This window comes from Gossypium hirsutum, chromosome A10, assembly GCF_007990345.1.
Source record: "Gossypium hirsutum isolate 1008001.06 chromosome A10, Gossypium_hirsutum_v2.1, whole genome shotgun sequence".
Classification (NCBI taxonomy): domain Eukaryota; kingdom Viridiplantae; phylum Streptophyta; class Magnoliopsida; order Malvales; family Malvaceae; genus Gossypium; species Gossypium hirsutum.
The window spans coordinates 78,473,024-78,486,811 of NC_053433.1; the positions used below are offsets into that span (position 1 = coordinate 78,473,024).

Genomic DNA, 13,788 nt, shown 5'->3' on the forward strand with positions numbered 1-13,788 from the left:
GTTTATATTAATGGAGTTATTTAGCACTTAAGATCATCATTGCAACAACATAAATATTTTCGAGGATTAACTATTAAATGGAATAAATTGTATTTTATGAAATTAAAATAACATCCATCATTAGTTGATTTTAATTCTTGCTTGTAATTCAAACAACTCAAACAGTAAACATGAATTTCATCCATTAGCATTAAAAGAGACGGATTAAAGAAGTTACAATCAGTACAATAGTCACAAGAAAGAATTCAAATTAACAATATAAAGACAACAAATCGAAACAGCTGACGGTCCAAGCTTGCGACAGGGCAACTGAAATTCCGGTAACACAACCGTGACAGGGCGACTAAAGTTCTGGTGTCATAGCTGCAAGATGCAAATGGGATGTAGTACTATAAAAATTCTGAAAATTACATCCATTCTCCATTTTTACAGTTCCTTTTCCTTGAACAAACTGAGAGAATATTTGGTTGGGATCATTTAGAAATTGTGTTGTAAGAACAAGCTTTGTTGAGGAGATGCAGGGCCTATCTCTTCTTCCAAGCTTCTCAAACCATCCCCACCGTACCCTACATTGCCCATGTTTCTTCCTTCTATGTTCTTTCCCTCCACATCCGCTTCCGATACCGATGATTTCCGCCTTTGAGATGAAGTTACACTCGGGAATGTAATCCACGAAGGAGCTCTAAACTCAAACCTTTGATCCTCAACTTCTTCCGCAACTTCAGTTTCCGAGACCGACCGATTCGAAGACCTTTGAGAGGACTTCTTGTGCATTCTGTTACTTCCCAAGATCACCTCCGTTGGCAAAATTGGTTGTTCGCTACATGGACTGCCCATCAACTGTGCTAGAGCTCGCTCTAAGGCGGTGGTCACTTTATCCATTGATGGTCTCTCTTTTCCTCTCATTCTCACACATTTGGAAGCCACATTTGCAATCCTTTTCAAAGCTTCGATGTCTGCTGGAGGTTTCAAAACTGGGTCTAGGACTGCAGATATGTCTCCTGATTTAATCAATGGAACTGCCCACTCCACTATATTCCCTTCTTCGTATTGCATATCAATGGCTTTTCGTCCGCTTAAAATTTCCAATAGTAATACGCCGAAGCTGTAGACATCGGATTTTGTTGTGAGGTAGTGAAGCCTGTAGTATTCTGGATCAAGATAACCGAGTGTTCCAGCAGGTAGCTCGGCTAATGGACAGCTACTATCTGCAGGTCCTAGTAAAGAGAGACCGAAGTCAGCCACTCGAGCATTGTGTTCTTCATCTATGAGAATGTTTGAGGATTTGATGTCCCTATGAATCACTGGCGGGCAAGCGTAACCATGCAAGTATTCAATTCCCCGAGCAGCTTGGACGGCAATGGTGACCCTTCGGACCCAATCTAATTGCTCTTTCAAGGCTTTGTTCTTTCCATGAAGATGCTGATGCAAAGATCCATGAGCCATAAACTCATAAACAAGAAGCCGTTCTCCGCCTTCTTCACAATATCCAAGCAGATTCAAAAGATGGGCATGGTTCAATCTTGACAATAGATCCAACTCTGTGTGGAACTCTTTTGAATTCTTCTGTTTATCCGAAGACATTATGGCCTTTTTAACTGCAACAACGGTCCCATTTTTCAATACCCCTTTATAAACACATGAGAAACTTCCTTTTCCAACAACAGATTCTTCTTTGAATCCACCAGTGGCCCTCTCAAGTTCTTCATAATTGAACATCTGAGCTCTCCTGATCTTAAGCTCGTCTAAGTCAGGACGCACTTTTACGTTTTCTTTTCGGTAAGAAGCAATCTCATTAGCTTTCTTGGACTTCGACTCTTTTGCTTTGCAGCGACAGTACTGCAACCTGTATCGGACATATAAAACTGCAGTTAAGGACACGATGATCAGCAGTAACACAGCAAAAGCAATCTCCGCGACGATGATCGGCAATTGCAGTGACCAAAACCTTTCATTCTTACTTCCATTAGTAGCTTCAGAATTCGAAGAACAGTTTGAGATGCATTCCACTGAGTTACAACTAGAACAATTGTAATCACAAACTCGATCTGACTTCAAAGTACATCCCGATTTTTGGTACATTTCAGCGGGGCAACCAATGCTGCAGGGCATACAAATATGTAAGTTAGGAGACTTGCAAGGTGCATTCTCTGGACTAACTTCGTAGGAACCCGGTGCACAAGGAGTGTCTTTGCAAAGTCCAGGTGAGACAGCGGTAGGGAGTGAGGTCGGGAACCCAACGCCCCAACAAACCGGGAGAAAGGATTTTTCGGCTATAACACCACAAGTGAAGTAATTTCCAGCTGCAATCACATAGACTTTAACACCTTTGGGAGCTGGGGTACTTGGTTTGAGAATGAAACCCCAGCAAACCACTTGGTGGTCATAGCTCTTGATTCCACAAGCATGGAACTTTCCTCCAACAACTCTAAGCATCGGATCTTTTGGTGGCAAATCAACATTTCCTTGACGAGAATATGCAACCGGCACGGATAGTTCTTCTTCGAGGTTCAAGCTCCTTCCCCAGCAAAAGACTCTAGAATTCAGCCCTTCCGAAATCCCACAAACATGATAACCACCAGCTGCAACCTTTTGAAACCTCATTTCTCTAGGAATTAAGCTAATGACACGGCTACTAGTCTCATCACCCCAACACAAAACAGTCATGTTCTGAGAAAACAATCCGCAGTTAAACTCTGAGCCTGCTGAGAGTGATTCAATCTGCCCATCAAACATATAGTTCTTGGTCATATTATAACCCCAACAATCAACCAAAGCATAATTTCTATGCTTTCCAGTTAAAGGCTTTCTCAAACCACATAAATGGTAATCGCCTGCACTGATTTCTACGTACTCAGCTCCCTTGATCATCGGTTGAGGAACTCCCATTTCGATATAGCCACTGCTTCCCCAACAATAAGGTTGATTGGAATCCATCAACAGCCCACAAACAAAGCCATCACCAGCAGTTAGACCCACAAATGGGAAATGAGAAGGGGTCCCGTAGATGACTGCAGCATTTGACCCATAGCAGGTCACAAGATGTGAGCCATCAGGTTTTAAACCACAAAATACAGGTCCATTCTCACCATAAGAAATGGCAATGCTGGACATTGAGCCTAAACCTGAAACTACCCACCACAAATTTAACAAAGCCCCAAGTGAGACCCAGACAGAGGAATCTCTAATCAGTAAGCTGATAAGCCCCATAGCAGAAGATGGAAACTAACTATCCAAAGCTAATGGAATCCACCTCCCACATCAACACTACATAGGCTTTGAAGTAGCATGCTTTTCTTTTAAACCCAGAATGCATATGATAAATCAGTAAAGATTACAGCCTCATATTTCACCATTTGCAGGATGAAGTGTAAATATGAATTTTTCCAGGAGTTGAGAAATGAGACCAAAACCAAATATCAGAAGCTCCTTACCTAAAACCCAGATCAAAATACTCCTTATGCAAGTCTTGTAGCATAGAAAACCACACCACTTTCACTGTTCTTTTCAATAGCATAAAATGTCATAGAAAACTTACCATTTCTCCATTTGTGCAACTTGGGATCAAAAAAAGCTTTCAGCTTACGACATTTGGAGCCACAAACAGCTTGAAGAAGCAATGAAGATGTTAGTGAACAACATATCTGGCAGGCAAAACCCTGGATACCAGCTCATATATTTAGCTATGCATGTAGTTCCATCATAGAGAGTGTAAATGAAAAAAGAATTTGATAAGTGAAGAGTGGAAGGTGATGAAGGTTGGTGTAGTTTTTGCAGCCAAGAATGTTAGTGAGAAAGAGAAAGAAACAAGAACAATAAATGTGGATCAAACTGCTGCTTCTGAATATAGGCAAATGTTGGTGAATGCAATAAATGAGAAGTTAATGCCATTTTATCTTTTTCATGCCTGCTCACTTCTCTCTCGATTACTCTCACTTACTTCTCCACCTATTTCCATTCTTTTTTCTAATTATCTTCTTAGTCCCTAGACTCTTTGCGCTTTTAAAATTTAGTCCTAAAAACTAGTCCCTCTACTCTAAATTTAATCCATTTGATAATTCTTTAAAAAAAAAATCATCTGATAACACTAAATCGTTCCGTTAAATTGGATTAAATGACATTTTTAAAATAAAATAAATTACTCCTGTTATTAATATCACAGGCATGAAAAGTTAAATAAGTAAATAAAATGTTGACTATTTATTATTATTATTATTGGTATTTAAGATCGTACATAAATTATTCATTTATAATTTATATTATTCAAATTCCAACTTAATTCATTTTAAAAACTCCATATCTATTCTTTCAATATCTCATATAACTGTTGTAATTAACCATTACAATTAATTATTGTGTAATGATAAATTAGGCTAAATTATTTAAATATACGTTTTAAAAAAAATTAGGAGAATAGATTAATTTTAAAAGGGTGTGTGAAAGTATGTATAACTGGGCGTATTTTTTATACGGGTGACAGGGAAGCACACCCAACTGGACGCGCTTTCCCTGTAAGAGGTATTTTTTTTTAAATGTAATCAGTTTTTTTGGTCAAACGATTAAATATTAGTGGTTTTATCTTTAACTCTCAAATTCAATTCTTCTCTTATTCACATTCTTATTTTCTATTTCATGTTTTTTTAAGCTTTTTATTATTTTTAATTAACATTTTTTAACATTTTTAACATATTAACTCCCTTAGTCAAATAATAATAATTCTCAGGTTCAATTCCTCCTCTTCCGAACACATTTATAATTTTTATTTCATGTTGTTTCAAGCTTCTTCTTTTTTAATTAATAAATATATTGTTTTAATTTTTTTATTTTAATTCATCTTTTTAATCAATATCTCTTTTATTCGTAAAATCAAATAATAAATATGTAATTATATAATAAAAATATTTTTTTACATATATCATTATTTTAAAAATATTTGAAATTAATAACTCCTTTATATATAATATAAACATCAACTAATTTTTTTGATATATTTTTCTTTATAATATTTATATGTCAAATATTTATTTTCTCCACGTATATTGTGGATATGGTGATTTTTAATATTATAAAATGAAATAATTATTTCAAATATAATTATTATTTTTATATGTAAAATATTTCAAATATCATTGTTTTTTTATCTACATTGTGGTTATGATATTTCAAATATTGTTATATGTGAAATATTTTAATTAATTAGTTCAAATATCATTGTGTTTATATGCGAAATACTTTAAATGCACATATTAAAATATATAATATTAAAATTTACTGCACTCATAATATAGATTGAAAAATAAATATTACACATATAAAAATTATATTTACTAAAAATAATTATGTTTATAATAATTATTTGATTTTATAAATAAAAGAGTTATTAATTAAAAACATGAATTAATTTTTTTTGAAAATAATAATTTATTAATTAAAAATTAAAAAAATTTGAAATAAAAATCACAAATGTGTTCAGAAGAAGTGGAATTAAACCTAAGACTCAAAAATAAAATCATTATTACTTGACCATTTGACCAAGGGAGCTAATATGCTAAAAATATTAATTAAAAATAATAAAAAGCTTAAAAATATGAAATAAAAAATATAAATGTGAGTGGAGAGGAATCAAATCCAGGACTGAATGACAAAACTACTAATATTTAATCATCTAACAAAAGAAACTGATTATATTTAAAAAAAAAAGTCAAAAATATATCATAAAGGAAAACACGCCGAACTGGACATACTTTCACACTCTCCCTTCAAAATTAATCTATTTCTCTAAATTTTCAAAAAACCAATATATTTAATCAATTAAAAAATGACATATTTGAATAATTTAACAGATAAATTAACAACATGCACCAATAAAATAAATAAATAAATAAATAAAAACTCATAACTGGATCTTTTATTAAATTAATGAAATTTGCATAAGATAAATCATATATTTCACGTTAGTAATTTATATTTACTCATTCGTGAAATCTTTTTAAACGGTTTAGTAACGTAAGTATGGTTATAAAGTAAACTTTTCAAAAACAATATTATTTCGCTAAATCATTACTTTAGGCTTGAATATGACAGTTATTCTCATATTATGTCTAAATTTTTTATTCAATTTAAGTTTTGAACTTGATAATTGTTTCCATATTAGGGTTTGAACTTTTTTTGTCCAAGCTTGAACTTAACAATAGTTTCCACATTAAAACCTAAATTTTAGGGCTTTCAAGCAAATATCAAGGAATAATTTGGACAAAAAAAATTTAAACCCTAATATAAGAACAATTGTCAAATTTAAAACCTATTTAGACCCAAAAAAAAGTTGAATATGGAATGTAAAAATGATTATCAAATTCAAATTTCAAAAAGTGATTTTTGTTTTATGTTAGTAATTCATCTATATGAAATATATTTAGAAAATGCATGAATATTGTAATTATAAGTTAGTGCTTAGAAAATGATTTAGTAATTGAATTTGGGTATAATTACTTGTAATTATATAAACGTGACATGTTTGAGTAATCATTGTAATTTATGAGCCCCATTGAATTCAAAGTAACTGGAGCACACGAACTACACTTTTTAATTTTAAAAGGAAGGGTGAGAATTAGAACAATTATGTTGGTGATCACACCTAAATCTAATTTTAAAAAACTATTTTTCTATAAATTATAAAATTTATAGTATAAACATAAATATGTATGAGCATTTGGGGTGATTATGACAAAAAATTTCTTATATTATAAATCCTAAAAAATTATATTATAAAAATAATTGAGAAAATATTTAGTATACTGTGGAGTTTTTGTGATTAAGGGGTTATCAAGTATCTTGTAGAGGTATAGTAAAATATTTAAAAGTATATATTTAAAAAAAAAAAGACATGTCAATTTTTTAAGGCTACTTGCGAAATAAAAAAAATACAAACCAATATACCCAATACTCACCCAAAATAATTTAAGTATTTTATAAAGTTATAAAAAATTATATTATTTAAATCTAATTTTTTTTAAGTTATAACCAACTTATTATAAAAATAATAATTTATATGTTATAAAAGTGCTATAATATATTTATTTATAAAAATTTATGACAAAGAAGTGTGAACATGATTTATTTATGTGCCCATAATATACATTATAAATATAATATATGTATTTATAAAAAAATATTATAAATGTTTTTATTATAACTTATTTATAAAAAATAACTTTTTGAAAATATGGTAAAAAATTATAGTTTTTATAAGAAATGTTATAAAAGTTACTGGACAAGTTATAAAACTTTTTTTTATATAAATTTTATATTATTTTGACTTAATTTGCATGCTATAAAATAGGATATAACCTAACATAATTTTTTTTTCAAATTAAGTTTATAAAGATTTTATAATTAAAGCTATAGATTATTTGGATTGGGAATCCAAATATTTTAAGGTTGATGTTAATTATGCAAATATAAAAGATCTTCTTCCAACATATAGTGGGGTGCGATACTATTTGAGAAATGGTGTCATGCACAAGCACTATAAAACAGCTCACAAACTCTTTAATTTGAGACATTTAATGCTTCAAAAAGTGTGGTTGAGTAGACACTTGTTGTTCTAAAAAAATATTTCCTATATTAACATCACCTTAGTATAGTGTAAAAAAAATAAAGTTGGGTCATATTAGTATGTTGCATATTTCATAACTTCAATCATAGGTAAAATTGAGATGGTTCATACTTCAAAGAGTTCTTAAAAGAAGAAGATCTTGACAATCTTAATGATGCAGATTCAACTTTAGATGATGATGAACTCGATTAAGGATCAATAGATGATAATAAAGAGCATATGTTAAATACTGAAGCACTAAAACAATTAAAGAAAATTGCATATGATGTTTATTTTTCTTGTTATTTTTATTAGTAATCGTATTATCAACTATTTTTTTAGACTAACATAAAACATATAATGATTTGGTTTTAATTTTAATTACTTGTTTAGAAATTATTGTTATCATACTAATATTTTTTTATAATAATAATAATTTTTGAAAAATATAAATACAATTTATACTACTAAACATGACATAAGGAATTACGTTATAATTACACTGTATCAAGGAATTAGAATCTTTTTATAATTATAAGATAATATAACTAGTTTGATAAATTAATATGTACCATCCAAACAAAGCTAGCTAAAAGTAAATTATTGCCACACAAGCGCGTATCATTACCAAAGAAATAAATAAAAAAAAATGTCACAAAATGGAAAGTGAGTTGAAGAGGGGTAATACCATCCAACTAACCACTAACATTATTTAGAATAAACGACGACGTGGAGGGGTGATATGATAGTTAAAACCAACCTCATTTATAAACAAGTGAACCTAAGGGAATTTCTAAATTCTAAAATCTAAAATTGGAACTACCATTATAATATTTTTTAAAACCAATTTGATGCAATTAATTATGTAATTCATACTGCCCAAATTTTATATATTTTACATCAATTAATTGGATTTGATTGTTTATTTAACTTTTTAATTTTCTTTTTTTTTTATAATTATGCTTTCATTTCTTCATTTTGCACATTAAAAGAAGTAAATTGTGCATTCTAAAAGAGTTTATAAAATATATTCAAAAATTATTAATCAATTACTTAACACATATATATATAATATTATACAACCTTTTATTTGAAAAAAATAAAGCAAACACATGCATCAATTTCAACAATTTTCTATTATAATTTAGAAATTATTTGAAAATAAGATAAATAATATATATATATTTGGCTCACTATACTTAATTTCAATTGCTTTACATATACCACATATTTTTAAATAATAAGTGTTGATCAATTGATATGAGTATAATTGTTAATGCAGTAGAACATGGGTTCGAGTGCGTTGAAGCATATTATCCTTTTATTTATAAGTTAGAGAAGAGCTAACATTGTGTTAAAAATAACAGATATGATCAAAACATATAATGAAATAGTTCAAAAAATAATTTTACCGAAACACATCTATTTGGCTACATAAATCAAACCGCCTCCATAGTTTACACTCAGTGCCACCAATAATTTAGAAATTAGGATATTTTTAATTATTTAAGTTAAGATATTTTTATTTAATGGTGTTATAGTAATTTTTAAAAATTAATTATTTAAAAACATATTAATTTTGTGTTTAGAAATAATTTACATAAAATTGTTTTGAAAACAATGTTAATTTGGTTATGATTTAATGTAGGAAAAGTTTGGTAACATATAATTATGTTATTATAACACTGATTACCACTTTTGCAAATGCATTTCTATTCTAATATTTATTTAAATATATAAGAATAAATATGATAAACTTAAGTTGGTGAATTGGATTTCTTTTAAAATATTTATTGTTACTAATTATATTATGCATTGTTCTTTTATATTAAAATTAATCAATATTACATTAATATATTTTATAAAGATTAAAAATTATTTAATAACAATTTAATTTGTAAATTAATAAAATAACCATGCATGATATGATTAAGTTAATATATGTTAATAAATTGAAATGATGTCCACCAATCAAATGTTACCAATTATCGCTCACTAAACTTATTCAGGTAATTGAAGTTACATTGTTTGGCTAAAACCCTGCTATTATATATATATATATATATTAGATTTGTATATGAAAAGATATTTTAATAATTTTATAATTAAATTAATATCGAATTGATCTGTGATACCAATTCAATAAAACACTTAAAATAAATATAAATAAATAGATATATTGCTTATTCCAGGAAAAAAAAGCAATAAAATAATTTAAAAAATTAAATATGCCAAAAAGGCTACTTGTTAGTTTTAAGTAAACGGTTAATATATAGTTTTTAAAATTTTTATATTTAGGTCAAGCTTGTTGTATGGAAATTTTATATATTTGTTATACCCTTATTTCAACTTGGACACGTGACAGTATGATAAGTAACTTAAAAAACATTCGTAGATATCCCTCCATCTTATACCATCAATGGTGGCCTTTTGGCTAATAATGAATGACAAACCACCCACATGCCTCACGCTATGCACGAGGAAGCCATTCGATTTTGGCCTCCAACAAGCCACCCACTTTTGGCCACCCATTACAGATTGCTTACGGGGACCACTAAAGGACTATTAGGACATAAGAATCTCATATTACCTCAGCAAGAGGAATGTCAGAGCAGGACCACAATATTATTCTTGACAACAACTGGCATGTAAAGGACTTGTCACTTGACGGACCACACGAGTAGACCACCATCTATATTGTCAGTGCCAAACAAGGGGACCTTCCCCTATATATTCTCCAACACACGAGGTATTAAGGACCTTCTCCCCTGTCCTCACTTAAGACTTTCACAAGTTTGGCCTTCTCCAACCTCATCCTCTCTTATCTCTTCCTCCTTCTCCTTCTCCTTCTCCTCCCTCAATTCTTCCGAGTCTCCACCTGTTACAGATGAATCAAACCCCACTAATATCCACCACCATCTCTTCCTTATCTCCTCCTTTTTGGATACTAGTACCAACAATACTCTCATCTCATCTCATGTCATCATGCCCTTCTTTGCTGTTTGAGTACATGCCCTTAAGGTACCAAAATAAAATTCCAAAATTCATAAAAAAAATGATGTAAATATGCTTAGATTATATTAATTTTGAAATTAGATAAATTAGTTTCCATTATTTTTATACTAGTTTTTAAAACTAATTGTATTGTTTAGTTCAATTTTTAATTAACTTTCTAAATAATATATTTTTAATTAGTTTTTAATTCATTATTTGAATTTTTTATTATAATTAAAATATATTATATTATTTGACAATTCAAATATAATAAGAAAAAATTCCAAATCATAATTAGAGCATTTGTACTATATTCAATGTACAAAATAAATTTGCTTATGTAATTAATATAAAAAGTATTATTTAAAATAATAACTAATATACATAATTAAAATATATAAATTATTTTGATAATTCAAACATAATGCTAATAAAATTTACTATTTAAAACTGAAGTAATGTAATTAATAAAATTATTATTTTTTAATTCGTACAAACTATATTGTAAATTAAACTCTTCACTATCTATTTTTTTAATTTATTTTCTTAATAATCAATATATTGACCATAATAATTAATAATAAATATATTAGACTAGATTGTATAAATATATTATTTACAAAATTTTGTATATATAAATACAAAGTTACTTAATATTATATAAAATAATTAAAATTTACAATTTAAAACTAAAATAATATAATTATTTCCTTTTACTTTTTGTTAATGAAAACATAATAATTTAAATATAAAGAAATACTAAATTTTATTTGTAATTGATATATGATTCTAATATTAATTAAGTGATAATTAATATAGTTAGAGTTCTATTAAAGTAATATTTTAATTTTAAATCAATAAATTTTACATAAAATTGATGATTGCAATTTAAATTATAAGTATCACAATTTTTTTACTAATAATTATAAATTAAATTATAATTATTTTTAAATATATAATTATAGTAACTTCTATTAAATTATAATTTTTTTAAAATATAACTATCACAACTTCTATTTTACATCAATTTTTTAACTAATAATTCTAAATTAAATATTATAATTATTTTTAAATGCTAATGTTGTAATATGACGAAAAATAAAAGATATTCTCAATTTTCCAAATCCATACCTATATATAAAGATAATCAGTCCCATTAATTTTTTTATTAATGGATTCAACAATTTGTTCAATTTTAGAAATTTAAAAAAAATTGAAAAAAAATATATTAAAAAATTCAAAAAAATCTAACAACCCAAAAAAATCATTAAAAGTCTCCAAATTTGAAAGAAATTATTAAAAATTCAAAAACTGATAGAATTGCAAAATTTTAAAATTTGCATTGAAATTAAAAAATATAATAAATTCCAAATAAATAATTATAAAAAAAATCCCCAAAAAGGATTAAAAATTGGAATAAAGAAAAAATAAAAATAGAAAAAGGTTATAAATTATGTGAATAGTTAGAGTCGTTGGGAAATTATGACACTTAGCTTGAAAGGAATGGCAACCTTTTTTACAAACGAAACCAGCTTTGCTGCCACCCTACCCCACCCCAGCTCCTTTCCACGCAACTCAGAAACATTCCAGTTTTCCCTCATTTAAAAATTTGAAAATTAATAAACACTAAAAAGGTAATTAAATTTGGAAGGAAAAACTAAATTCAAAATTGATGTCATAATGTTAGAATGTTAATTAACATATTTATATAGATGTGTCTTGTCATGTTTGATGGCTTTGTGTCATCATCAAGTCGTACAAATCAACAGTGTCAACTCTAACCTCCCTCTATCCCCCATGAAACACAGGGACCATTGCCTTCCATGGCTAAACTCTTACACACCCAACTTGGCCTCCAACACCCTTTTTTTTTCTTTTTAATCATTCGAGCCTTAGCCTTTTAGACATGTTTTGTTTTTTTAAGCGCACACATATTTCACTTTTTCAACTTCTCTAACTTTCTTACATACTATTTGCTTCCTCAACCCTCTACCAAACCTTTATATTTAGATTGCTTACTCGCTTTACATTATTACAAATAGCTCGTTTCTTACACCTCTATTAACACCATCATTTTTTATGCAATACACATGCTACATTATTACACACAACATCCCTTACATTTCTACTTTCCCTCTAAAGCTAAATTTTGCATACATTTTTTTCCAATTTTGCAAAATGAAACATATATTTTTCCATAAATTTCGCTTATAAGATTTCATCAATACTTTTTTGTCTCAAGAAAAATCATTTATTATTTTCTCTTCGACAATGGAGGACAGATGTTACACATATTAAAAACGGAAATTAAGACCTTACCAAATTTCGCCCTCCATCAATTTTTATATTCCACATAAGATCAAGCTTGCACAAAGCTCAATTACTTATTCTAATAATATTACTATTACTCGCAATTAACATATCCTACAACCCCATCACAACAAGTCACATTACCAACAAGCATTCACTCAAAATAGAAGGATACGCGACACATAAGTATTCCCTTAAATACTCCCCCAAACTTCTCATAAAGGGGACCAATCTTTCTATCACCCCTCTCTCTCTCTCTTTGCTTTTGATTTCATCATCATTTTTTATCAGCAAAACTCAATCAAGCCTTTTTCTACCATACTTAAATCAATTTAGCCCCAAATTAATTTTTAGGTTTATATTTTAGTTTTTTTTTCTTTTAGTTTGCGGTAATTAAGAGAAAGGTTTTAGACAAATTTGTTGTTTTCTAAAATTGCTGAATGGGGACTGTTTACAGTGTGGATTCCAATGATAGAGACGAAATTGATTCCAACTCTGAAGCTTGAATGTGATTTTAGCATTTTTCCTTCCAACACTATATCCATACATCCAAGGGTCGACTTTTCTACCCATAATCAAAAGCGTGTTTGATATTTTTAAGGATTTTTTATTTTTTAAATCTCATCAATGATTTCTATTAATAGAAAGATTAAATTGATTTAATTATTATCGATTAGGATTTAATTCAGTACAAGTTGACTCTTAATTAATTTCTTATTTTCTATTAAGAATATATTTTTTTTTTGCACCTTGTCCTTGCAAAAATGGTTTAAAATTATTCAAAATAAGATAAAATTATTATGATAATGTAAGATTCGGTCAGTATTAAAACCAAACCGACTAATCAAACCAGTTAGATCGAAAACTAATTAAAATACTAATTCTAACAA

The 13,788-nt window shown here is 28.4% G+C and overlaps 1 protein-coding gene across 1 annotated transcript; it reads right to left on the reverse strand.

Annotated features, from left to right (window-relative positions):
- Nucleotides 1–165: 165 nt before the first annotated feature.
- On the reverse strand, nt 166–3,860 carry LOC107896937 (serine/threonine-protein kinase-like protein ACR4). The gene has a single exon (XM_016822252.2). It carries the CDS (start codon nt 3,208–3,210, stop codon nt 478–480), a length of 2,733 nt encoding a protein of 910 aa, XP_016677741.1. The 5' UTR covers nt 3,211–3,860; the 3' UTR covers nt 166–477.
- Nucleotides 3,861–13,788: the final 9,928 nt, after the last annotated feature.

Coding starts and splice junctions, on each gene's coding strand:
- LOC107896937 (XM_016822252.2), bottom strand. CDS start 3,210: ATGGGGCTTATCAGCTTACTGATTAGAGATTCCTCTGTCTGGGTCTCA.